This window comes from Hydra viridissima, unplaced genomic scaffold (assembly GCF_058129835.1).
Source record: "Hydra viridissima isolate aposymbiotic clone 2 unplaced genomic scaffold, HvirCarnegie_v1 scaffold_5, whole genome shotgun sequence".
In the NCBI taxonomy this organism is placed as follows: Eukaryota; Metazoa; Cnidaria; class Hydrozoa; order Anthoathecata; family Hydridae; genus Hydra; species Hydra viridissima.
Window position 1 is genome coordinate 15,191,898 of NW_028324304.1, and position 27,313 is coordinate 15,219,210.

Below are 27,313 nucleotides of genomic sequence, written 5' to 3' on the forward strand. Positions count from 1 at the left end.
AGATTACTCCTTTACCTAAATTATGGATGGAATTTTCTAAGTTAATTAATAGTTGATCTGCTTCTTTGCCCCATGCCAGTATTTCTGACTTGATATTGTGAACATTGCTTAGCAACCTTAACACATTACTATCCTTTTCTTGCACTGTAATCTGACTTTCGTTGAAATTTTGTATTGATTTCTTTTTAAATCTGGTAAGTTTTTCTTCAAATTTTCAGCTTCTTTGCAAGTCATACGTATAAGTATCTTCTTCTGAAACAACCACTGTTTGTGGTTAATTGTCCTTGCTTTTTTAATATTTCCTTTGAATTGTATTACTATAGGAATATATTGTATCAGCATATGCATTTTCTTTAAGTCTTTATACTATGTTACTTGTTATTTATTTCATGAGTTCAAATCAGTAGAAATGCTTCGTTTACACCAGCTAAAATTTTGAGTTTGTTATTCAATTTCGTAATAGAATGTCAATTTTTAGTTACAACAATGGTCTTAATTCCAAACAATTGTTTTACCAAAGTGATTTTAGCGTCTTTTTGAGCTAAACAATTATAAACCATTTGTATTTTTGTGTGCATTTTTGGCCATTTTTATTAATTGTAGCTTGGTAAGGAATGAGTGAATAGCTTCAAAACTTTTTCTGATTCGATATCCTAATATCTCCTATTGATTTGTGCCTTGATAGTTTATTTATAAAAATCCGGTTTTTTAATTCTACCAAACTGAGATGTACTTTTAAACCATCTATGAGGCAAGCCTTTTTAGGGCAATTTTTTTGTGGTATTTTTATGTAAAAGATAATGGGATAGGGCGTTTTTGGTTTATAAGTTAGGAGGATTGGGTGTATGGTGGTAGGTTAGGAGGATTGGAAGTGGGGATGCCTCTTGATTCTGTGTAGTTGTAGCTCTCTGATTTACTTATGGTACGTGCGTACATTTATTTACGCGCGATATTTCTTATTTACATTCGAATAACAACAATTTCTTTTCTTTTAAGTATTTTTATCAATAATTTCTTTACAAATTTACATAACTCTTTATATATTCTTTATATATTCTTTATTTATATTCTCTTTATATATTATTTTCAATAATATTTTCCTAATCTTTCTTCTTTTCTTTATTGTGTTCATTTATTTTATATAACCAGCTATAAATCTCCCTACCTCTGTTGCCCACCCTCTTACCCCTACTGACGGATATGTATGCCTACCTGTATATCCCTAATAATGAAAGTTATCTTTACTTCCAACAACTTTCGTATTCTTCTCGTAATCTGACCATTAAGCTTTCTCTTTTCTCTAGTAAATACCTGCTCTTCTTCGTAAAATAAAATTTCTTTTTTGTAAAACAAAAATCCACTCCTCTATACATACTTCTAGCTTTTTATATTGGTTCCATTACTATCATTCCACTTTGCGAAACTATTTCGTGAACAGATTCAAATATATCCATTTGTGAGTTCTGGATTTCTCTGTAACGGACTGGAATTTATGAGTAGCACAATTAATGTGTGATGCCGGTGATAGTGGGTGAAGGCGTTAATAATGCAATGACGGAGTTTTTATGAGTAACGCGGGAAAAGATAGTGAGGGTGGTGAGACTTTTCCATGAAAATATTAACGTATATAGTAGCAATAATAACTATGTCTAAACCGAAGTATATACAAAAAATAATACTAGCTACTGTTTTTCAGTATTGTATGACAATTACCAGAGAAACAGTGCGGGAACGGCGAAAATTAAGTCCTGTTACAAGTTTAAGTTTTATTTCATATTTACATAATTTATATTGGAAATGTGGTTATGCCATATATTAGTACCTTTCTTTGTACAAATTTAGATTTGAAAAATAATGTAATTTTTTTAAAAAAAAAAAAATCCTTCAAAATAGTCTTTAACTTCCATTTAAAGATGATGTCCTCTCGTGCGCTTTTTTACTCGAAACCATTTATTGCTATTATCAATCAAATAAACGTATATTACAATCATCATTTAGTTGCAGGGGTTTCATCAAAAATGATTGTCGATGCAACCGAGAATCCGTCCGAGGCTTTTTCTTGAATGTTCAATTATTAGGCTGATTATAACAAAGAAACTCTATGAAAAGTTTTTTTGTTAGTTGTTTTGAAACTCTAAGAAAAATAAGTTCAAAAACATACTCAATAATGCAACTCAAGTGATTTAAGGCCAGTCTGATACCACTTTTTTTTTCTTTGGAGTTTTTTTTGTTTAAACGTAAGTAAATGTAAACATGGATCTGTAAAATCATGGAAATGTAAACATGAAAATGGTTTTTCTTCTTTATTCGCTTAGCATAGCTTATGGTATTATTCAGTTGAAACCGAACCAAATGTCGATTGCATCATCATAGCTTCATCACAGCCTCATCACAGCATGTTCATTTTGAATCCTTGCTTCTATTAAAACCATTTTTCCTTTAAACTGACGAAAAAAATCGGATTGGTGAGTTTTTTGTGATGGTGTGTTAGCTGTTAATCAGTTTAACGAGCACTTCTTTTATTGGGATTTAGCTGAGATTTAGCTGTTTCAACGCATTTTGAAATTTAGGAAAAATTTCGTTGTTTTCTCTCTGTAAAATACATATTGCAAGTAATTCTCCTCGTTTTAAGCAATTCAAGTAATCTTTTAATTCTTATACTTTTAGCTGATGAACTTAACAAATAACTTGGTAAGTTTAATTTTGCTTTAGTTATTCTTTTCTTAGTTTATCTCATTAGTTTTTTAATAAAGTTATGCTTTTGACTATTTCTATTTTAACTAATTTTTTCAGTTAAGAGATATTAACATAATGTATTGAATTTGTGGGAGTAATGATTGCGGGTGAGTGTTTTTTTTTTTTACTCCCCCCTTTAATTTCTACATAAATAGGTGTGACGAAATGTTTAGCAACAACATTTAACTCGATTTTTACGTTGTTTTAGTTAGGAGTCTTTTTTGTTATTGTTGTCTTTTGTTGGGTAGTGAGCAGCTTATCATTCAAAGTGATGTTCTAGGGGCTTTAAGAATTTAAAAACAAAATAAAAAGATAGATGTTGAAGTGTGCAGTCAATAAATATGACTAATTAATTTATTTAATGCCTTCAATAGAATTTTTTGCTTTGCTCCTGTTAACAATTTTTGGCATCAGTTCCCAAAAGTATGACTCTATCTTAATTATTGTTTTTCTTAATGACTTAAGCTACAGAGTTTTGAACACTTCGTCATGCTACTTCGTTATTATTTGGATAGTTTTCTATATTGCATCTAAATTAATGGTGAGTTGTAAATAAAAATTTTTATGAATGTACATATACGGCGTAGGGTTGGGAACACCGGGATCCCGGTTACCGGGATCCCGGTATTTGGAACAATTTATAGTTGCCGAAATACCGGTATTAAAAAAGTCGAATACCGCTATTTTGGTATTCGAAATAATTTCACCATTCGAAAGCTCAAAAAGTTTAAAATTTTAATTCATCTTATAAATGAAAACAAAATTCATTGTACAAAATTAAATGTGGGTATATATATACCAATATCATATATGATATTGGTTATTTTTAGTTAAATTAAAATATTATATAAAATTCCAAACGGTAAGTTAAATTATACATTATAAGTTATACATTTTATTACCTTTTTGAAATTTTGTTTTTTATACCGATATGAATATTCAAGATTTTGAGGAGCATTTCAAAGCAAATTAAAAAAAATTCATCATGGTTTCATTTTGTAAGAGAAAAAGCAAGACAGTGTGCTAAATGCAAATTGTGTAAGAAAATAATAAAAACACATGGAGGTTCTACAAGCGGTCTTCATACCCATTTAAAAACAATTCATAAAGTCAATTTGTTAAAAAGAGATGTAGGTAGCCCCACTGTTTTAGATTCTTCAGAATTTTTAGAGACATCAAAACCTTCAGTAACTATAAACAACTTTTTTAAAAGTGATAAAATGAATGATTCGTTGCCAGCGATTTTAGCTAAGTTGACTGCGTGTGAAGGTTTATCATTCAACATTATTTCCACATCATATGATATTAGAAAAGGGTTAACAGTCAGAGGATTTTCTAACATACCAAAGGATCACAAAACAATGCACAAAATGGTATTGAATTACAGTAAAAATATACGAGACAAAGTAATTAAAGAATTATCAAGCAGAGTTGCTAATGGAAATAGATTTTCTCTAACTTTCGATGAATGGACATCGATAAGAAATAGACGCCACATAAATATTAATGTCCACTCTGACAAAGAATTTTAGAATCTAGGATTAATTAGTGCTTTTGGAACAATTCCCGCAGAAAAATGTGTTGAGCTTGTCAACGATAGGTTAAGTGATTTTAAGCTTTCGATCAAGAATATTGTAGGTATTACCACTGATGGCGCTGCAGTTATGACAAAGGTAGGCAGGTTAATTGAAGTACATCAGCAGCTATGTTTAGCGCATGGAATTCAGTTGGCTGTTATTGGCGTACTCTATAAAAAACCTAATAATGAGGATAGTCTGTGTAATGAAGAAGATGCCAACATTACATCAGTTCCTACACTCAGATTTGAAAAAAAGCAGAATTCCACAGATGATGACAAATTAATTGATGAAGATTATGAAAATTAAAATGGTTTACTCATAATCTCCACTGAAAACGATGATGATAATTCGTCTTTTCTGGTACATCAGCAAACGTTACCATTAATTCAAAAAGTTCAAAAAGCGGTCAAAATATTTCGTTCTTCGCCTACAAAAAATGACTAATTCCCACAAAAATGTGTTAAAAAAGAGTTCGGGAAAGAATTGTCTCTGGTTTTAGACTCAAAAACACGATGGAATGGTTTGGTGTCTATAATAGAACGTTTTGTCAAATTAAAAAATTGCATCAAAAAGAGTCTAATAGATTTTAAATCGCCTATTTTTTTTTCAGATACAGAGTTTGAAATGTTGTCAAATATCCTTTCAGTTTTACTTCCTATTAAGCTTACAGTTGAAGCAATCTGCCGACAAGATGCAACTTTATTATCTGCAGATGCTGCTATTCAATTTATGATGAAATCAATAACTGGCCATCCATGTTCATTAAGTTATGAATTGAAAGCAGCTTTAAAAGTACGTATTCTTGAAAGACGAACAGAAATTTCAAGTGTTTTGCAATATTTACACGATGCAGACACCAATGAAAATCCGAGCGATGATGAAACCGATAGAGATTATGAATTATTTCCGATCATTACAAAAGCTGCAATCACAAAAGTTATCATTTGACAGATAGAACGTCTGGGTGTGGCCAACTTGCACTATGAAGCTGCACCTTTAGCAACAACATCTACTTCAGCCAACAATATAGAAGACACAAATATAATATTCAATGTCGATGATGATGAAGTTGATAAAAGAAATAAAATTTCTCTGACTTTAAAAGAAAAGTTGGAGATAGCAATATCAAAAAAAATTTGCACCAGATCACCTGAGAGTGGAATCAACCGAAATAAAAAGATCTCACACGCTCAATAAAAAAAGAAATGTCATTTTTTGAGACAAATGGCAAAAGGGAAAAATACTTAACTTTAATATATAATTATTTGCTAAGTATTCAACCAACCAGTGTAGAATCAGAAAGAGCTTTTTCGGTAGCTGGCTTAATCTGCACCAGAATTCGGTCAAAGATGGGAGATAATTCGCTTAACAACCTATGTTTTCTGAGATCTTATATCAACAACCAACTGCAGAAAAAGTAAAACCTTAAAAATTTATGTTTTCTTCCTTTTCTTATGATTAATATAAAATTAACATTTTACTAAACTTTGTTTTATTTTTTTTATTCTTTAAATAAGTTAGTATAGCTTTTATTAATTGCCAAACCATTTTTTAATTACATTATCCATTCAATTGTATTATTAGAGGAAATCTAATAATACCGGTTTAATACCGGAATCCCGGGATTATAAATTTTCAATACCGAAATACCGGTATTTGATTTTCGGTCCGGTATTCCAAACCCTAATACGGCGTTCTCTTATTTTCTAAACGTTTTGGGAAGAAGAGCAATCTGATTAAAAACCATGTCTTTGGAGATATGTTTTTTCCCCACATTGATGAGAGTGGGGGATTTTTTAAGTAGATTTAAAGAATCTTTTTTTTTTTTTTCCCTATAATTTAAGTGAAAGATAAAAGTGATATAGCTAATAATGAAAGGGGACAATTTCCTTTAATGTCTAATCATGCGAGAGAAAAAGATTAATAGTTTCGAAGAGTGGGAGCGGGCGCATATACATACGCTTAAACAATAGCAAGAGGGAATCTGACTGAACTGTATATATTTTAGGGTGAGTGCAAATATTCTTGAACGTACTGGGGAACAGATATTAAAAAAAAGGGCTAATGTGTAGCATCCTCAAGTATAACTCAATTTACTGAATAGGGTTTACCGAATGAGTTGATTATCAGCGGGTAGATGTTATACTAGTATAATATAAATCTAATGTAAACAATCTAAGAAATAACAAATGTTTACAATGTCTGATAAAACATTAAATTTGAGAAAGAGATTGTGAATACAGAAAATGAACTCTGAGAAAGCTTAAAAGTTTGAAAAAGCTAAGAAAGTTAAGAAATATATTCTGCTTTACCAGCCTTTACAATACCCTACAGTAAATCAGCGTACGCTTTGACATTTCTAGAAGTGGTGTTAATATATTGCAAATATATGGTGGAATGGTGTTAGTATATTGCAAAATGAAGCAAATGATAATAGTATTTTAAAAAGTTTTAATAACTTTTTAGACAATAAGCAATAAGAAACAAAGCAAGATGTTATTTTATTGTTGCAATTATTTAATTGTTTAATTTAGCAACTTCATACTTATTTAAAATTGATTTCATTCAAATTATCAATAATAAATACCCTAAAGATAGCAGTTGTTGACATTTTTTTAGCTTTTAATACAATTTAAAACTTGTAAAAGGAGAAAGCTATTGAGGTTTTCTCTGATTGTAAAGACTACATATTTTGTTTTTGCTGTCGACTTTTTGATGATATATATAAAAGTGAAACCTAGTCCCCTAATAATAAGTATAAGTAAACTATATGGCTTTTAGAGAGAACTCGTTTAAACTGTTTAAACTTCAGCGTTAAAAACTCTTTACACTGATACAAATGCTTTTAAAGTTATCTACTGAAGCAAATCCATTAAACACTTGCAACAAAAGGTGACATTTCAGATGGTTATTTTGGAAAAAGGATTAAAAATGAATTAATACATGTTATTAGGGTCAATGCTAATGATATAATACTATCTTGAGCCTTAAAGGCCATGCATTATTCAATAATTGCTGATAGTACACGGTGTACTGTACACCTAACATTTTAAGGAAAGAGCTGCTGCCTCTTACAATTCAATTTTTTAAGCTGTCATCAGACAATATAGCGCAAATTAAGGAACATTTTTAAGATTTTTTCTGACTTGGACTTACTAAAGTTCCAATCAACTTTTTAACTTAGTGTTATATTTCTTAACAGATCCAAAGAAAAGTTCGATTTCAGTAAAGTTTTTATTTTTGATTCAGTAATACCAATACAATACAATAATATAACAAACTTAATATTTATAGTAAAATAGAAAGTTCCTAGAAAGATACAGAACATTCTGGAACGTTATTGTATATCTAGAGGGTTCTATGGAAGATTCTCGAATGTTCTGTTGTATCTAGAAAGTTCTAGAATGGATCATAACATCTCCTCGCCAGCTTGGTTTTACGGAGAGCAAGCGTTTTGATTATTCTTTGATAGGCATCTACTAGATCGTCTTGTTTTGACTTGTTTTTTATCTTGACCAGTCGGCTCACACAACAACAAATCGGGCTGTACTATTATTGACTCCTCCACCTCCCCGGAGTTGTAGCAATGCCTGAGTTGTTCAATATAACGATGCCAGACTAGACCATCAGGCTCTGTCTTCACTATGACAGATCGAGGACCGCATACTTCAGTGACAATAGCCGTAATCCATTTTGAGTTGTAATCATTACTTGAGCTAAAGTATCTGGCATAAACCAAGTCTCCCACTGAATATTTTACAACTTTGGAAGAGTCCATAGATTGCTTTAATTGTTGTAAATGAACAGGGTATGGCAAAAGCAGATCGATTTGCTCCCGAATTTGTCTGCCATTGAGTAATTCGCTAGGGGACGATCCATTTGCTAAAGGAGTTCGGCGGTAGACCATGAGAAATTCTTGAAGAGCATTCTTAGGAGGTAGGTTTGATTTCTTCATGGCTTTTTTGAAAGTTTGAACTAGTCGTTCGGCAGCACCATTTGTGGCGGGGTGATATGGAGCACCTTTGAGCAGGACAATACCTCGACTATTACACCATTCTAGAAATTCCTGAGAAGTGAATGAGGAATAGTTATCGGTAACTAGAGCATGTGGATAACCGAAGTGTGCAAAATCTTCTTCCAGTAAATCAATGGTAGATTTGGCACTAATAGAAGACGTAGGATGAATACATGGATATTTAGATAGACCATCAACCATGATAAGCCAATTAGTACCCATGAAATTGATTGCATGATCAAGATGTAGACGACTCCAAGAGCGTTCTGGTAGCATCCATGGATGGACTGCCGGTTTCGATGGAAGGTTCTGATTTTCCGCACAGGTAGTACACTGGTGTGCTAGATTAGTGATAGCTGAATCAATGCCTGGCCAATATACGGCAGATCGTGCGAGTTGTTTCATTCGTTGAATGCCGAAATGACCTAGGTGCAGTATCTTCAAGACTTGATCTTGAAGAGTTTTGGGGACGACAACACGTGGACCATAGAACAAGCATTTGCCTGAAACTGAGAGAGCTTCGGAAAGTTTTTGGAATTCCCGTATTTCGTCATTATTGTCGGATTCGACCCAACCATCTCGAACATTGCGAATAACTGCAGCGATGACAGGATCTTTGCTCGACTCGCGGACCAGGATATTCGGATCATGCATATTGATTTGACGACTAACGGTTTTCACCGCACAAATCATTAAATTTTCTTCACTACTTTCCTCCCCATCGAAAATGCTATCATGGTCAACCGGTAATCGGCTGAGCGCGTCAGCGTTGCCGTGTTTAGCTGTCTTACGAAACTCGATTTCGTAATTGTATTGGCTAAGAATTAAAGCCCATTGAGCCAGTCTATTTGCTGCCATAGCTGGAGTAGCCTTTGTTGGACCAAATAGAGCCAGTAATGGTTTATGATCAGTGACGATGGTAAAACGACGATCAAAAAGAAATTGATTAAACTTTTTCAAACCAAAAATTATTGCCAATGCTTCTTTGTGAATTTGACTGTAGCGACGTTGACAATCAGTCAAAGTCTTCGATACATTTGGAATTGGACGTTTAGAGCCATCTACTAATCGATGAAACAATATGGAACCAATGCCAACTTCTGAAGCGTCTGTTGCCATTCCTAACGGTTTCGAAGGATCGAAGTGAGTAAGAACTGAATCAGATGATAACAACTGTTTCACAGCTTCAAAAGCTGACTGTTGTTCGGATGTCCACTGCCATGGCACATCTTTCTTAATTAGACGATAGAGTGGGTCTAATGTCATAGACAAATTTGGAGGAAGAAATTTGCAGTAAAACTGTACTTGACCAAGAAAAGATCGCAGCGTATTAACGTCCTTAGGAACTGGCATAGCCAAAACAGCATCAACTTTGTTACCTTTAGCAATACCTTCCGAAGATAATATATGACCAAGATATTCGATCGAAGAACTAGCGAAAATACATTTTTCTAGACGACAGCGTAGTCCGTTTTTGCTTAGTCTTTATAGAAGACCACGCAAGTTGGAAATGTGATCGGCTGCGTTGTTGCCACTGACGAGAATATCATCGAGATAGACAGCTACACCAGGTAGATCACTTGTTAATTTATCCATTGTCTCTTGAAAGTACCCCGGTGCTGAAGTGATTCCAAATGGAAGACGTAGCTGGAGAAGTACACCAGTATGTGTACTGAGAGCCAGTCGTCTCTGAGAAATTGGACCCAAACGAATTTGATTATAAGCGTCAGCCAGGTCAATTTTTGTGTATCCATAACCGCCACGCAGTTTACGCAACAGGTCTTCTGGCAACGGCATTGGGTAGCGATGAGGTTCTAGCTGAGTATTAATGGAGACTGAATAGTCGCCACAAATTGAATCTTTCGTTTTATTTGTCCCGGAAGCGCAGTCTTTTGAATAGGAACCACAGGTGTACCTTCGTCGTTGAATTGAGTACGTTTCCAAATACCATGCTTGATACCAGCTTCGTAAGCGTCAACCAGATCTTCTTGAATAGCGAAAGGTACAGGTCTTGGACGGCAGAAGATAGGCTTGTAGTCAGGCTTGAATTTTATTTCAAGTTCAAAGTCTTTCAAACAACCCAATTCTGGTTTAAAAAGGTCTGGAAACTCAGAACATAGAACTCTGCACCTTTGTTGGAGATCTGTGTCAGGTTTGAGATGCTCAAAGACCTTAGCAACAGTACTCTTGGATGATTTCTTAATCTTTTCATCAACTGAAAGATCAAGTAGTCGAATACCCGATCGGCCAATAAGATTTAGTCCAGAAACAGAAGTTACGTGGAACCAGATCTTGCAACAGGTTGTTGGAGCTTTAACTGATAATTCAACTTTCCCTAGTATTGGAAGTTGATGCTTGCTTGCTGACTCGAATTGTAAATCCGACGATTGAAGATGTGGTTTACCCAAACTTTGCCATAAAGTATGGGTGATGAAATTGGCTGGAGCTCCAGTATCGAGTTCGAATCTTATCGAATGCCCATTGATTTGGAGATTTTGTGTAATTTCATCATCAACATTGATTTGGCTGACTTGGCGAAGTGCTTTAGTCTGTCCATAAATGAATATAGACTTGACCGTCTTTCGGGATTCAGCTTTTTTCTTGAAACAAACTGCTTCAATGTGACCATTTTTACCACAAAAATTACATTCGGCGTCCTTAAAACGGCAATTTTTGCGTTCATGGGTCGATTTGCCACAACTTCTACAAGTGGTTGACTCAGTCTGAGGTTTGTTTTGTCGAGGAGCTGAGGATTTGGATTCCGATTTATGTTGCCCCAACTTATTGATTGGGAGAGACATCGGAGACTTTGAGGGACTAACGGCAGTTTCCTTGGCTACCTTGGCGGCCTCCTCGGTTTCGGTTGCTATTTCTACCGCCTTGGCGAAAGTTAGATCTTCGTTTTTGCACTTGAAAAGAGCTTTGAGCACTGCTTCATTTTTAACAGAGCAGATAAAATGTGTTCGAAGAGCTTCATCCAGTGGATTTGTGATGTTAGCAAAGTCGCATCTTGCAGCCAATTGTCGAATTCGAGCAACCAGTTGTGGAATAGATTCACCTTGATTTCGACCAATGCTTGACCAAAATTTGAATCTTTCACGAACAAGAAATTTGGTTGGATTGTATTGTTCTTTCATGAATTGAGCAATTTGATCATACGAAAGATGGTTGACTGTTAAAGGAGTCTCTTGTTGGCTAGCAAGATTGCACAACTGTTTGTAGATGACTGGAGTTTGACAGCTGAGAAAATAAGCAGCTTTGTTATTTCTTGTTATACCCCGAGCTTTAGCGAATGTTTCGAATCTTTCCTGATAGTCGACCCATAATTCAGCTGTTGAATCAAAAGCAGCAAAATCTTGAGTGACCTTTGATTCATTGGCTTCAAGCAGTTTGACAATGGCGTCTTGTTGCTCTTTGATTTGTCGCTGGTGTTCGGCTAGTTGTCGTTGACTAGCTTCTTGCAGCTTCTGCATTTCTGCCAATATCGCTACCAGAGTAGCACCGTGTTTTTCTTCCATGAGTAGTTTTTAGAAAATAGAGAGATCTTCGTCGCCAAAAATCTGTTATATTTCTTAACAGATCCAAAGAAAAGTTCGATTTCAGTAAAGCTTTTATTTTTGATTCAGTAATACCAATACAATACAATAATATCACAAACTTAATATTTATAGTAAAATAGAAAGTTCCTAGAAAGATACAGAACATTCTGGAACGTTATTGTATATCTAGAAAGTTCTATGGAAGATTCTCAAATGTTCTGTTGTATCTAGAAAGTTCTAGAATGGACCATAACACTTAGCATTAACTTGAACTCTGTTACTGCGGAGGTCAGAAGTATGATTATGGATCAAGTATGAAAAGAAAGAATAATGAGCTACGAAGAGTTTTAAATTGTGGTTGTCACGTTTATAATCTAGTGACTGAGTTATGTGATATTATAAAGATAAGTGACTGATATATGTGATGCTCTAATTGAATTGTCAAAAACTAATGGATGAGATTAGAAAACTGTACATGAGGAAATGACACCGGCACAACAATTAAAAATTTTAATTTTTTTTTTTTTTTTTTTTTTTTTTTTTTTCTTTTATTGTTTGTTTTCTTGGTATGGCTATCTTGTTCAGACCAACTTTTTCAGCGAATTACTTCAAGCAAATGACATGAAAACCGCTAAAATAACATTAAAATTCTGCGTGCTTAAAAATTGTTGTTTACAACAAAAATATTACGAAAGTTGTTTCAGATAAATTTACGTTTACGTCTCTAATTTGCTTACGGACAAAGTCGAATTGGTTTTAGTTTTTCAACTTTATCACTAAGACGACAACTTGCTTTTAATCCAGTTATGTTGAAAAACATAATCGGAATTTACAAGGAATACGGGTTTTTTTTGTATTAAATTATGATAATGAAGAAATCATGTATATTAAATGCAATTTTACTAAAATTTTTGTGAGAGGTTTTATATAAACTTTAATATTAGTTATTCGATTTCAAACATTTGCTTCGAGCAACAACTTTGTTCAACAAAGTTATTAGCTTCGAGCCATTTTGGCTGCTTTACTTTAAGTCTTCATATAAAAATGTTAATCTTGCAGATATTTTGAATTAGAGTCTGTGACAACTAACCTTAAGAGGTGCTCGCAATTGTAAAGAAGTATTTTGTAAACTACTTGATATAATTATAACTTTTTCTCCTTTCTTTGAGAGTAAAACTACATATTACTTTTTGATTTGGTGAAAACAAATGTGATTTGCTTAAGTCAGTTATTGATTTAGATGCAAAAAGCTGTTTAGAAGCAACTCCGATTAGTCCTCGATTAAAACTTTTTCAACTGGACTTACCCAGTGTTATGTTACCGAATTATATAATTGAATTATGTTAATCATGGTAATCTTCTCCAAATGAAAAAATTAATATGCAGAATTCATAGCACTGATGTTGATGGTGACCGAGCAGTGCTATTTACTTGATTTGGGGACATAATTCAATAAGTTTTTGGTTTTTTTTTTTTAAGTTGTGTATTTTTTTTTAGAAATTGTTTGAATATCAAGGCAAAGTTCTTAAAAGAACCTTCTATAAATGATGACTGTTACCAATATGTACACAATGGAAGTGTAGATAAGAAAGTCAAAAAATGACAGCTATCAAGGATGATAGTTCAACAATTAAACCTGAAAGTTTTGCAAACGCAAGTTTAGAAATATCGCATCCACAAAAAGGAGAAGGCTTTAAACGACAAATTAACTTAGTCAGCGCAGTCAGTCTTCTTGTTGGAACAGTTGTTGGAAGTGGAATATTTATTTCACCGAGCGTAGTCGCGACGCATTCTGGTAGCACTGGATTGCTACTAATTGTATGGATGGGAAGTGGACTTATATCCTTACTTTCAGCACTATGTTATGTTGAACTTGGAACAATGTTTCCAGCAACGTCTGGATCAGATTACAATTTTTTATTCGAAAGCTTTGGGGAACTTCCAGCATTTGTGTATGGATTTACAAATGTTATTGTTTTAAGACCGATGGTTTTTGTCATGGTTACATTAACATGCAGTTATTACATTTCAACCCCAATTGCAATTGGAGATGAGTATAGCAAGTTAATTGCTGCAATAATAATTGGTAGGTATCTTCTAATAGTTTTTTTTTTTTGGAGACAAACTTGTAGATGTATTCAGTGGAAACTTACTTTTAAAATGCAATAGAAACTTTCTTATTACACGTTTAGGTATCCTTTTAGTCTTGAACTGCATCAGCGTGCGCCTTGGAACAATTGTTCTTGAGTTTTTTACAACTGTAAAAGTATTGGCATTAATAATGATAGCTGTGACAGGATTAGTAAGACTTGGTCAAGGTAAAATACTTAACTATTGATGATGATAATGATGATGATGATGATGATGATGATGATGATGATGATGATGATGATGATGATGACGACGACGACGATGATGATGATGATGATGATGATGATGATGATGATGATGATGATGATGATGATGATGATGATGATGATAATGATGATGATGATGATGATGATGATGATGATTTATATTTAGGGCATAATCAAAACTTTCAAGATCCTTTTAAAGGATCGCGTTTCAGCATATCACAAATATGTTACGCTCTATATGGAGGAACATGGGCGTATGGTGGGTATGACAACTTAGTGTCAATTGCTGCCGAGCTTAAGAACCCAATTAAAGACCTACCCAGGGCTATGTGGTTTGGAATGTCACTAGTGATAGTTTCCTACGTAATGGTAAACATAGCTTACCTGACTTTATTGACGCCTTTAGAAATCGGCAATTTGAAAGCAGTAGGGGTGGTATGTAGCAAAGTTATGACTAATTCTTTTATACTTTTGCTTTAATAAAAGCTCAACTGAATTAAAATAATGACAAACTTAAAAATTAAGGTATTTGGGGAAAAGGTGTACGGTCCAATGGCATGGATAGTTCCAGCATGTGTTGCGTCTTCAACATTTGGAGCATCAAATGGAGGGTTAATTTCTAATAGCAGGTAATTTAAAAATATCAGAAAACCTTTTGGAAAAATTTACCAATTTATAGAGAAAGCCGGGGTTAGTTGGCTACAGGGTAAATTGACACACTGCGTTTAACTTTGCAGTTTTCCACCAGAAATTTTCACAATTTATATGAAACCTTCCTGCTTATGCGCACGCGCATTGAATTTATAGCGATTTTTGTGTCTTGTTTATAATATTCTTACAAAAAATGCCAGAAGTTAATTGCTCAAAAGATTTAAAAGCATATTACCATATCTCATTTTCAAACAACAATTATGTACAAACACCTGATGAGCCAACTGCAATTCTAATTCATGAAGAATTGAGACTTAACTAAGCTTAACTAAGAAAAAGAACATTAAATTAAAAGGGCCAAAAAAGTTAGCTCATCATTTTCAACAGATTCACCAAATATGAGTATTTTAAGAGAAGAAAAAGAATCTGCACAGAAAAAATGTTAGATATGGAAGAGAAAAAGAATAAAAGTTAACAATTTTCAAATTTAGATGAATATAAAGCCAACTAGAAAAAAAAGCATATACCTAATAGAAAAAAGTCTGAATCATGAAAATAACTTTGATGATAACAAATTCTTTTGTTTGATTCGTTCTGGTACCTTTTCTAAAGATAAAACTGGAGGAACTCTGGTTTCAGTGCATTAAATGTCATCTTTGGGCTCATAAATTCTGTATGATTTGAAACACCTTATTTTGCATTTGTGAAAACTGTAATGATGACAATTAGTAACATAACTTTTATTATTTATATCATACAATAATGAATTATGATTGATATTTACTCTTTTTGTTCTGAATATTATATTGGTTTAAGGGCAAAAAAAGTTAAGGTCGAAATCATTGTCGGATGAAAGTTATCATCAGTTTTTATAAAATAGATGCAATTGAAAATTTTTTATATGATATGCCTACTTAGCCCGATGGGATGGAGTAAATTTTCTATACCATCGGGCTAATTTGGCACTTTTTTTTTCTTTTCTGTAGATTCACTAATTTTTTTTTTTCATAATGTTTAACACTTCAGCATGCTTGCAACATTCATATTCTTTTTCAATTGCAGTTTTCAAAAAATTTACCCAGAAATCCTCAGAGCTCAAAAACTAAAACTGTGGCAAACTATCCCAACTTGCCCAGGTCTCCCCAACCTTCATTTTTTTTGTGTTCTTCTCGTTTAAGTTTTCGAGGTTATTTTTTTATATTAGAGTTTAATTTTTAAACTTTACGGAGTTCAATCAGCATTAAGTTTAATTAATAAAACTTGGAGAATTTTGTTTAATTCTATATAATGTTGTGTAATGTTGATAGTGTAATAATGTTGTAATTGTTGTTAATGTAGGTAATGTGGTGTTTAATTCTATAAATGTAATGCAAATAAGAGCTCAATAAGTATTATTTCCTTTCTGCTAATTGCTATTTGAAACAAATAATGTAAACATGTATAAAGGCTTCCTTCCGAAGATGTCTTTCGTAATGAAATCTATGCAGTATAAAGAAGAACTTCAAGTTTTTTTGTGAAAAAAAACGGATTATCAGAGAGGGCTTATTCATATATCTAAGCAATTACGTTTAGTGATCCTCAAGGGAATTCTGAGAACGGTAATTCCGGGAATCTCGTTGGTCGATTCCCGTTCCCGTTCCCGTTCCCGTTCCCGTTCCCGTTCCCGTTCCCGTTCCCGTTCCCGTTCCCGTTCCCGTTCCCGTTCCCGTTCCCGTTCCCGTTCCCGTTCCCGTTCCCGTTCCCGTTCCCGTTCCCGTTCCCGTTCCCGTTCCCGTTCCCGTTCCCGTTCCCGTTCCCGTTCCCGTTCCCGTTCCCGTTCCCGTTCCCGTTCCCGCAAAGATAAAGCACGCTGTGACGAAGACTTGGGCAATCGGAAGTGTAGTGCTGTTCTCAAGTGTAGTGCTGTTATCAAGTGTAGTGCTGGAGGTTCAACGAAGGGTTTGATAGAACATCTAAAGCGTGTTCATTAGATACTTGATCCATTGAAGTCTGGACTGACAACTAGCCACCAAGTTCAACCAAGCACAAGCAGCTCTGACAATCCTCCAGTAAAGAGGCAAAAGCTGATGACAGATTTTACTAGAGCATCGTTTGAGGAAACCATTTCTAAAGAAGTTGCTTTAAATGGATTGAACTTCGAACAGATCGTCAACTCAGATATAAAAGCAGAGCATGTAAAAGAGAAGTTTCCAACGAAAAACTTCCCAAAGAATGGATCTGGTGTTGCTAAGTTGTTCTAGGTTTTCATGAAGACATCAAGGCTAAAATAAAATCGTGGATTCAAACTCATCTAGCTGAAGGGCATTTCTTTTCAACAACCCTTGATGAATGGACTTCTACTGTAGGGCGACGTTTCTTGAACATTAATCTTCATTATTTTGAAAAAGGTGTTGATAAAGAAATCAATTTGGGCATGGTTCCAGTTTATGGAAGCGCAACTGCTCTTAATGTCAAAAAACTAGTAGGTTGATACTATAATTTTTTTCTTTTTTTAGGTTTTTAATCGTTTTATTTTTTATTTTTTTATTAACAGTTCAAAGCAAGATTGATAAAATTTGGCTTGTATCCAGAGAAACACATTGTTGGCACTTCTGGTGATGGTGCGAGCGCTATGGTATCATTTGGTTCTATGATCGCATCAGAATACGTTCAGTGCAGCGATCATGGAATTCATCTGGGTGTTATTAAAGTTCTTTATCTAAAGAAACAGTCAGCAGATGCTTCAGTGAATGACGACGATGATGTCTTTTTCGTTGAGTGTGGAAATGAAGATGAACCTGATGAAGATGTACCTGATGCCGGCGAGGACACAGAATCAGACAATGAAGAGGAGGCCGATTCACTTCAAATGGTTTTCGCTTATCAATCAACGATCACCAAATTGAGAAAAATCGTGAGCCTCTTCCATCGATCATCGGTCAAAAATGAAATTCTCCAAAAGTTCGTAAAGAGGATAAACAACGGGAGAGAACTTAAGCTGAAGTAAGATTCAAAGACTCGTTGGGGCAGCCTTCATGATGCTTGCGAAAGGTTCTTGAAGTACTTGGACCTGTAAAGTAAGCTCTGAACCACAGGGAGATTGACAAAACCTACTTATGGGCAGATATCGACTCAAAAAGATTGGAGGAGCTGGTAGAAGTTCTGAGTCCAGCGAAGTTGGCAATTCAATTCTTGTCAAAGAAATCAGTAAATCTCATCGATTGCAACACAACTATCAAGTTTCTCTTGGACAATTTAGAAATGCATGATTACCAGCTCTCGCAGGACATCTTCTTGGCTATCAAAGAGAAAATTAACAAACGCAGACATGACGCTCTTCAATCACTCATCCTTTACTTGCACGACATCAACAGCATCAATGGGCCGAATCACTTTGCTACATCGACTGTTGCAGCTATGAGCAAACTTGCTGTGAAACTGATGGAGGACTCTTCAGTACTGAAAATGATGATTGTGTGGAACAACCTGAACAGTAAGAAGAACCATCAGCATCAACATCACAGCAGGTTCAAAGAAGTTTAGGTGAGCAACTGACAGTTGCCTTGAAAGCTTTAAGAGAGGTCACCAACAAGCAGGTGGGCAAAGTTATTGACTACAAAAAGGAGATGCAGATGTATGCGAAGACAAAAGTACGCTCACCAACTGTGGATAGACTTTTTGAGGGACTGAAGACAATACAAGCAACATCAGTAGCTGCAGAACGTCGTTTTTCGGAAGCAAATATTCTTGTGAGCAAAGTTCGCAACCGTCTTTGTGATGAGAACATCGATGCTATTTCTTTCCTTAAATGTTATTTCCGAAATAAATAAATAAAGTAGATTTAAACATAAATTTTGAGTTCTTTGTATTATTTTTTGCATTTTTTGAATAAAAATTTTCAGGTTTTAGAAAGAAAAAAAATATTTCAAATCTCATTCCCGGTAACGGTAATTCCCGGGAATGAGCTTTTTCATTCCCGATATTCCCGAAATTGAAATTCCCGGGAATTTGAGGATCACTAATTACGTTAGAGCTAAGAATTCGTAACTTTTTAAAATGTTATTACGCATTATAGACATAACATTTGAATACATAATTAAATTCAAAAGAAACACGGTATTACTCCAATAAACTTCAGCTCGAATCCAAACTAAGTGACGGCAATTTTATTATTAGTAACTTTTTCTTTTGAGTACGAAGCCTCGATCTTATTCTATTAATTTCAAAATAGATACTTTATCTATTTTCAACAAAATACATGTTCTGGAAAAAAGCAACTTATTTATAATTTAAAAGTTATATAGGGTAACCTGGGGCAAAGCGAGACACCGGGACAAAGTGAGACAATTAGGTTTTCTAGCTTTGTGCAGAATTTTTTTAAAATGATTCAGTAATTTTGTTTAAATATATTAAAAATTTAATGTTTTTTTTATGTTTTAAAGTAGTTTCCATCAGTTTTTTCAAATAATATGAAATAGAAAAGTCGGTTTAAAGCTTACGAGTTGCGTCAATTTGATTGAAAAATCAAAATTTTTTTTTTTTCTTATATGGAAAAATCCACGCACGCTGCCACTTTTTACCACATAACAAACATAATATTGAGTTTGTAATCATTTATTTGTTATCTTTCAGCTGCCACTCTTATTTTTATGACAGATTATTTTGTTTCAAAGATATTTAAGAAATTTATAACTTCACATTTACGGGGAAAGTGCGAAAACGCTAGTTACTGAAAAAGATCGTTAAAGTAAACGTTTAGGATAGCAAGTTTATAAACTTTATAAATCGTCAAAGTAAACGTTTGCGATATTATCATTTTATGAAAGAATTTTATGCAAAAGTAAAACATAATTTTATTAGAAACTTTAAAAGAATATAATATAACTTTGTCGTCATTTAGTGACCAAAAATTTTTAAATGAGAAACAACAAGAGAAAAACTAATCAAGCTAACTGGAACGAAGATGACATGAAAAATGCTATAACAGAAGTAAAGGTGAACAAGATGTCTTTAAGAAAAGCTCGTAAAAACTTTAGTGTGCCAAAAGATTCACAACATCGGCGTGTTGAAAAGGGTTCACTTGAAAGTAGTTTACATACTAATTTACTTGGAAGATTTAGAAAAGTGCTTTCTGATAAACAAGAACAAGATCTAAATAAGTATATTAAAGATATGGACAATTCATTTTATGGTCTCTCAATGATGGATATTAGATTGATAGTATTTTAGTTCTGCAAAAAAAATTTAATTCCAAATCCTATTAACAAAGATAGTAAATTAGCAGGAGAAGACTTTGTGCGAGGCTTTTTAAAATGCCATCTTGATTTATCACTAAGAAAACCAGAAGCAATTTCTATAAACAGAGTATTTGGTTTGAACAAAGATAATATTAAAATCTATTTTAGTAATTTAGAGAATTTGTTAGATAAATGTCACTTTGAGCCACATCATATTTTTAATTGTGATGAGTCTGGGTTGTCATGCATCCATAAGCCATTAAAAGTTATCTCATCTACAGGAAAACGGTGTGTTTTATCAGTGACAAGTGGGGATAAAGGAGTCACAACGACATTTTTATGTGCATATAATTCGTTTTGGTCATTATGTCCCATCCATGATGATATTTAAATGCAAAAAAAAGTAATTGTTACTCACAGATAATGCTCCAGTTGGAACTATTCAAGGACGCTCAGAAAATGGCTGGGTTAATACTGATTTATTTTTTGAATATATACAATATTTTGTTAAACATGTACGATGCACCTTGATCAACAAAGTTTTACTTATATTTGACGGTCATCGTTCTCATACCAAAAGTTTAAACTTATAGATTATGCTCATGACAATGGATTGTTTTTGCTATCGCTACCACCACACACAACTCATAAACTTCAGCCATTGGACCTTGGATTTTTCAAGCCTTTGAAAACCTATTTTAATCAATATGTATGAGATGGATGCAAAACCATTCAGGAAGACGAATACAAATAGAAAATCTTGGAGAAATTTTAAATGAAGCATATTTAAGAGCTGCTAATATGGAAAATGCTACTTCCAGTTTTAGAGCAACTGGAATTGTCCCATTTAATCCGCATTTGTTAGAAAATGAATATCCAAGGACATCTTTAAGTGTTAATAATAATAAATAAGGTTATCCATACCTCATGAAATTCACTTTGAACGCGATAAAAAATAAACTGAAATTTTACAGCAGCCAGAGTTGACTACATTAGAATTAACGAGTCATGATAAATTAAAGCCAATTGAAAGCTTTTTAGAGACTACTGCTACTTTATCAAGTTCTTTTGAAGACATACTTCAAATTCCAAAACTTTATCCTACAAAAAGAAAATTAGCTGAAAAGTCTCAAATTATAACTAGTCCTCCATATAGGAAAAAAATCTTACTTGAAAAGAACAATGAGAAAAAAACAATAGGAAAAAAAAAAAAGAACAATAAGAAAAAAATTTACTGGAAAAGAACAGTGATGATAAATTAAACAAAAAAATATATAAAAAAGAATAAAAAGAAAAGAAAATTAAAGAAATGCTTGATTGAAAAAAATGTAAAAAAGGAAGAGGAATGGTTTTGTCCAATTTGTCTAGGGAAATGGTGCAATGGTACCCAAATTGACTGGATAACTTGTTGTGTATGTACTGTTTGGGTACACGAAGACTGCACATTAAACAATGTTTGCTTTTTATGTGAATAGATTTTATTCAAATTTTTTTACTATCATCAAACTTTGCATATGCATTTTTTTTATTGATAATTTTTAATTTCTATCATGTTTTTTGATTTAAAAGTAGAATTACATTATAAAATGATAATTTTGTGTTTTTATTTGCATTCTTATATTTAATCAGATCGAATTTATTAAAAGTCTGCTTTAATTTTATTGAAAATTATATTTTTTACTTAGTTTTTTCTTCAAATGTTATCTGTCTCACTTTGCCCCAGGTTTTGGGAAAAGTGAGACAGGGTAGTTATTATTATTTTGAATTTAATTATGTACCAATGCAACAACCTATCACCACAAATATTTAAGAGATTATTAGACGCATAATGTGCTAGTGGCCTGCAAAATTTCTTGTTATGAAAGGTGATTCTTCTCAAGTTATGAACATTACCCTAAAATTTGCTGGGAATGAAAAAGTTTCATATCTGAAATTGTTACAAAGTTATGGTTGTTTAACAATATTTTTGTGGAATAACTTTTGCAGAATGATCATTTCATAGCTAGCATATCTAAATACAGCTATAAGTTATTCTTTTCGTCTTTGAAACAATATTGCAATTAATTTTTTTTTAAGGATGCTGAACGCTGTTGCTCGAAAAGGACACGTACCAAAGATTCTTTCTCTTATTCACAGCAAACATCATACTCCGTTGACGTCTTTAGTATTTTTTGTAAGTTCAAATAAGATTCAACAAAACAAACAGAACAAAAACTTCAAAGCAATAGCAAAATTGTTTAATGTAAAAAAGCTGAAACATTGAACGCAGCAGGAAGATTACACCCAAGAGGGTGCTCCAGATATGTATCCCCACATATAAATATTGGTGTCCTTTATTCCTTTTGCTATTTCTGTGATTTTTTTTTTTTTTTTTTTTTGCAGTTTATAGGCTCATGTCAATTGAATAATTCATTTAGTATGTGTATGTAGTCAGATAAAGGGTATGTATTATTTCATATTAGAGCGCTATTTCGTTGATTATGTTAGCTCCAAAGTCTTCCAATTTTGCAACACTTCTCAAATATATTTCGTTTATCAACTCTGCAAACTGTGGAGCTTCTATGGCAGCTTTACTTTGGTTGAGATATAAGAGACCTAATGCGGAAAGACCTTTCAAGGTTACATAATGTGCTTTTACCTTTAGTTATTTATTCGAATTTTATATGTGTTAGATTGTGTTTTGTTGTGTTACCTACTTACTACATATGTTTGATCTAAAGTTAAGTGGTATGATATAAGTTTTCCTTACACATCACATATGTGTTATTGTTTTTTTTTGGATTCTTGTTTTATCAGTTTTACACGGTAAATGGTATAAATGATTTCTTTTAAGTTAGTAATATTTAACATACGACTTATATATATATATATATATATATATATATATATATATATATATATATATATATATATATATATATATATATATATATATATATATATATATATATATATATATATATATATATATATATATATATATATATATACAGGGCCGCCGAGAGAAATTTGGGGCCTTGGGGAAATTTTCTTAACGGGCCCTCAATATGATCAATCATATACTCAGGACCGCTAGAAGCGTGCTCTGGTCATTGAAAATTAAAAATGAAAATGAATTAAATCTTTTAAAAGTCAAAACTATTTAAATCTTTTAAAAGTTAAAGTTTGGAAAAAGTGCACAAAAAATAATGTTAAACACTGTTTCATAATAGAGCTTTGCGAGCCTTTCGACTCGCAAACAAATTAATAACTTCTTCAAAATTAATTTTCATAGCCATTTCGGCTTCAATAGATAAAAGTCCTAAGTCATTTAAACGGTTTTGTGTCATTGTTGATCTTAATACATTTTTTACTCTTTTCAACATGCTAAAAGATCTTTCTGCTTGGGCAACTGTCACTGGAATTGTGCAAAATAGCCTTATTGCAATTATAATGTTTGGAAATAGCACATCCAGTTTGTTTTTTTTAATTTCATTTAACAATTCAACGGGCTGAAGAGAAATATTTTGTATATTGGCATCATAAATTGATCTTAAATGTAGTATTTCATCTCTAAGATGATCATCAATATCATTTTCATACACATTTTGCAACTTTTCACACTTACTTTGTATTTCTTGATCATTTAAGTCACGGAACAACCATAATACATTGAATAAAGAATCTATTTCTTTTGCTGCATTAAATCTTCTTGTCATATTTCCAATAATGCTATCCATGAAAACATTGAAAACATTAATTCTAAATTCTTCTGCCAGTGTTCTTTTTAACTCGTGTGTTGTTTTTTTTCTTTTAGTATATTTTTTCCCCGAAAATTCTGTGTTTATCTGTAAAGATGTGCCCAACAATCTACATTCATTTAAAATAGTATCCCAACCATCTCTTATTGTATTTAATTAAACAAGAAGACTTGACAAATTGGTTATTTCTACATCAATTGTTGCATTGCGAGCTTGTAAAACAGTACTTCTGTAGTTTATAGCTGCTAGAACTTTGTGCCATATTTTTGCCAGTACTAAGCATTCAAAAGATTCCATATATTTTTTTATTCTGATAAGATCTGATCGAGTTTCTGACGTTAGGTTTAATTCCAAAACAGCGTTTATTGCTATTTTAATTTCATTAATTTTTTCAGCAAAGGGCTTAACACATTCAATTCTTGCAGACCACCGTGTATTTGACATAGTATGCAAAGAACATCCAGTATTATTTTTTAATATTTCCCATCTTTGTGGGCTACTACTAAATATATTGTATAATTTTTGTATAGTACCGAAAAAACTTACTACTTGAATACAAGATTCTGCTGCATGAACACCACATAAATTTAAACTATGACATGCACAAGGAGAAAAAATTGCCAATGGATTAATTTGCAAAATGCGAGCTTGTGCACCTTTGTATGATCCACTCATGTTAGATCCGTTATCATATCCTTGTGCGCGACAGTCACTTATAGGAATATTATACCTTTGTAGCGTTTCAAGAATTAAATTTGCAATATCTTCTCCAGTCTTCTTATTGCAGTCAACAAATGCAAGAAATCTTTCCGTAATTTCGAATTTGTTGGACTTAATAGTAACGTACCGTAAAATGAATGTAGTTTGTTCTATATGCGCAGAATCGGGTGTTGCGTCTACAATAAGGGAATAATATTTCATAGTTTCTCTTTCCTTTAAAATACAAGTTCTCAAGTAATCTGCACAGCATGATATGAATTCATTTTGAATGTCTGTCGATAAGTAATGTACTTGCAATCTCTGCTTTTCTTTTTGTGTCTGCTTTACGTTTTTTAAATGTTCTTCTAAAAGCGGACCGTAATGACTTAAAAGTTCTAACAATCCTAGAAAATTTCCATTGTTCGAATCTCCAATCAAATGAGTAACACCTCTTAAGGCCAATCCACGCTCAGCAAGAAACAAAATTACATCTAATAATCGTTTTAATAAACCTTTCCACTTCTGTGTCTCATTTTGTATTTGTTTTACTATAAAGCAATCAATTGTGGTATGTTTATTAATATTTTTTTCTAAATTTCGCCACTGGATATAACAAGATTTATGATTGTTAGATTTTTCATGGTCAGGTATTCTGTCATATAATTTTTTGTACCCTCTATTAGCCTGCCAACCATTTTCTGTAGCAAAAATTGATCTTTGCTCATGAAATTTATAAAATAAACGACAAGGAAAACAAAACAAAGCATTTTTAGATTTGCTCCAAACTAACCAATCACGAGGAACTATTTCTTTATTTTTTAAACGAAAGCTTAATAAATAGGTAGGGAATTGACAACCGCGTTTATCTACAGGAAATGTTGTTGGGTGTGGTACTGGGCCTCTTAGAATGGCATCTTCTACGTCTTTTGGTGTTAAATTTACTTTTAACACTCCAATATCGATGTTGGCACAGTCGGTATTCAAAGAAATTGTCGAAATATCAGATTGCGCAGAAATTCCAACAAATTCCGTTTCATTCCTTGCGCTTAATGGGTCCGCATCAATGTTTCCATTATCGCAATAGTCATCGTTCTGTCTTTTTGAAGAAATTTTAAACCCCAAATTTTCTAGTGTTCTCATACCTTTAGAACTTCCTTCATTTCTTTTTTGTCGCTCTTTTCGTTTTTCGTATCCAGATTTATGGCGAGAAATCATATTCTGTATTTCAGAAATTAAAACGTAGCTCTTTATACAGAATTTATAAATAAATAATGCAAATTAAAGTTTACGAATAATAACATTTTTTTAAAATAATATTAATATTTGAATAATAATATTTTGTATTTAACGCAATTGTAATATTTTTCAAAAGTTTTAATTTAACACGTATATGTTATTTACAAAATGTAAACTAAAATTAAAATATACGCTTACAAAAAACATCACAAGTGTCTAAAACGAAAATTTTAAAATGCAGCATTAATGAGAGATCAAGTCATGCAATCTTTACAACTGTTAACGTTTGAAAAGAAAATTAACAAATGAAAAGTTAACAATGTCGCTCGAAAAAATTCGAATTTTAATTTCGATTGAAATTCAATTGAAAGAAATTCGATTGAAAAAATTTGAATTTTAATATTACAAAAGAAAAATAGTAAGAATAAAAAGAAGCATATTTGTTAAAAACATTTTTAGTCTTTAAGATTTTTTGGAAGCAATAAAGAAGATTTAATAAGTGATGAATAAATTTGACTTCATGAAAAAAAATTATTTGTACACACACGGGGCCCCGGGAATATTCCCCGTCTACCCCCCCCCCTCTCGGCGGCCATGTATATATATATATATATATATATATATATATATTTGGTCCTAACATAATTATGTCATAACTGAAAATTGGCAAAGAAAAATGACTAAAATCAATTAGTTCCATTTTTAGGTATTTATTGGAATGCCGGTTCTCGTTTTGTTATGTTCAATTTACTTCACAGTTGCTCCATTTTACGAATACCCACTGCAGTCGTTTTATTGCTTACTTGCAATACTTTCTTCAATTCCCTTGTATTACGGTTTCGTAAAACACAACTTTTTACCAAAGTTCTGTTTTGATGGTTTAGGTAACTTCTTGGCCTTATTAATCAAATTCGATCAATTTCAGTAACCAAGTTAATTAAGCCAAAAATCTTTTATTTATTAATAGGATAAATAAGCTCTAAGATTTAAGTTAATATAATTTTTAAATCAATCCACATTTTTTATGAAGATTTTATGTAAATGGATACATTTACATAAAATCTTCATAAAAAATGTGTTCTGTTTTTTTTACTAAAATAATAGTGAGGATAAAATTACAATAAAGTTGCAATAAAGTTACAATAAAGTTACGATGAAGTTACGATAAAGTTCTAAAAATCAATATATATCTACACTGACTTTAACACATGCGTATTTATAATTTTGAGTAGCTTTTTTCATGGCAACATTAGCTTGATTTTTATTTACTTTTAGATTTTTGATAATTCTTATTTTAATTTTTTGTTTCGTGTAAAATCTTTTGTCTAGTTAAGAATCAATGTTTCTTTTAGATTGGTTTGAATCTCTGTTACTCAGGCTCAATATGGAATATCCTCCTGATAATCACTGTAATGTTTATCCACTGCTATCTCTGAAAAGAAAAAATGAAAACAATCGAGAAGATGGTCACCTTCTAAAACAGGAGTCACCAGCATTATAAAAATTGCTTCGATATCTCAGAATATAAAACTGCTATTCTCAAA

General features: G+C 32.6%; 2 protein-coding genes and 2 pseudogenes across 3 annotated transcripts; 3 read left to right on the top strand and 1 right to left on the bottom strand.

Annotated features, from left to right (window-relative positions):
* Window positions 1-3,143: 3,143 nt before the first annotated feature.
* On the top strand, window positions 3,144-27,313 carry LOC145196897 (b(0,+)-type amino acid transporter 1-like). Its single transcript, XM_090087968.1, has 9 exons — window positions 3,144-3,277; window positions 13,368-13,956; window positions 14,063-14,188; window positions 14,394-14,662; window positions 14,753-14,856; window positions 22,171-22,267; window positions 22,557-22,712; window positions 26,476-26,653; window positions 27,122-27,313. The coding sequence occupies exons 2-9, from the start codon at window positions 13,470-13,472 to the stop codon at window positions 27,268-27,270; spliced, it is 1,566 nt and encodes a 521-aa protein (XP_089944094.1). The 5' UTR covers window positions 3,144-3,277; window positions 13,368-13,469; the 3' UTR covers window positions 27,271-27,313.
* Window positions 16,315-18,778, top strand: LOC149888888 (uncharacterized; annotated as a pseudogene). The gene is made up of 2 exons (XR_016452537.1): window positions 16,315-16,383; window positions 16,462-18,778. The product of XR_016452537.1 is annotated as an uncharacterized LOC149888888 (transcript).
* On the top strand, window positions 16,745-18,778 carry LOC149888889 (uncharacterized; annotated as a pseudogene).
* On the bottom strand, window positions 23,218-26,057 carry LOC149888890 (zinc finger MYM-type protein 1-like). Its single transcript, XM_090087957.1, has 2 exons — window positions 25,968-26,057; window positions 23,218-25,751 (listed from the first exon to the last, which is right to left on the bottom strand). Exons 1-2 carry the CDS (start codon window positions 25,974-25,976, stop codon window positions 23,991-23,993), a joined length of 1,770 nt encoding a protein of 589 aa, XP_089944083.1. The 5' UTR covers window positions 25,977-26,057; the 3' UTR covers window positions 23,218-23,990.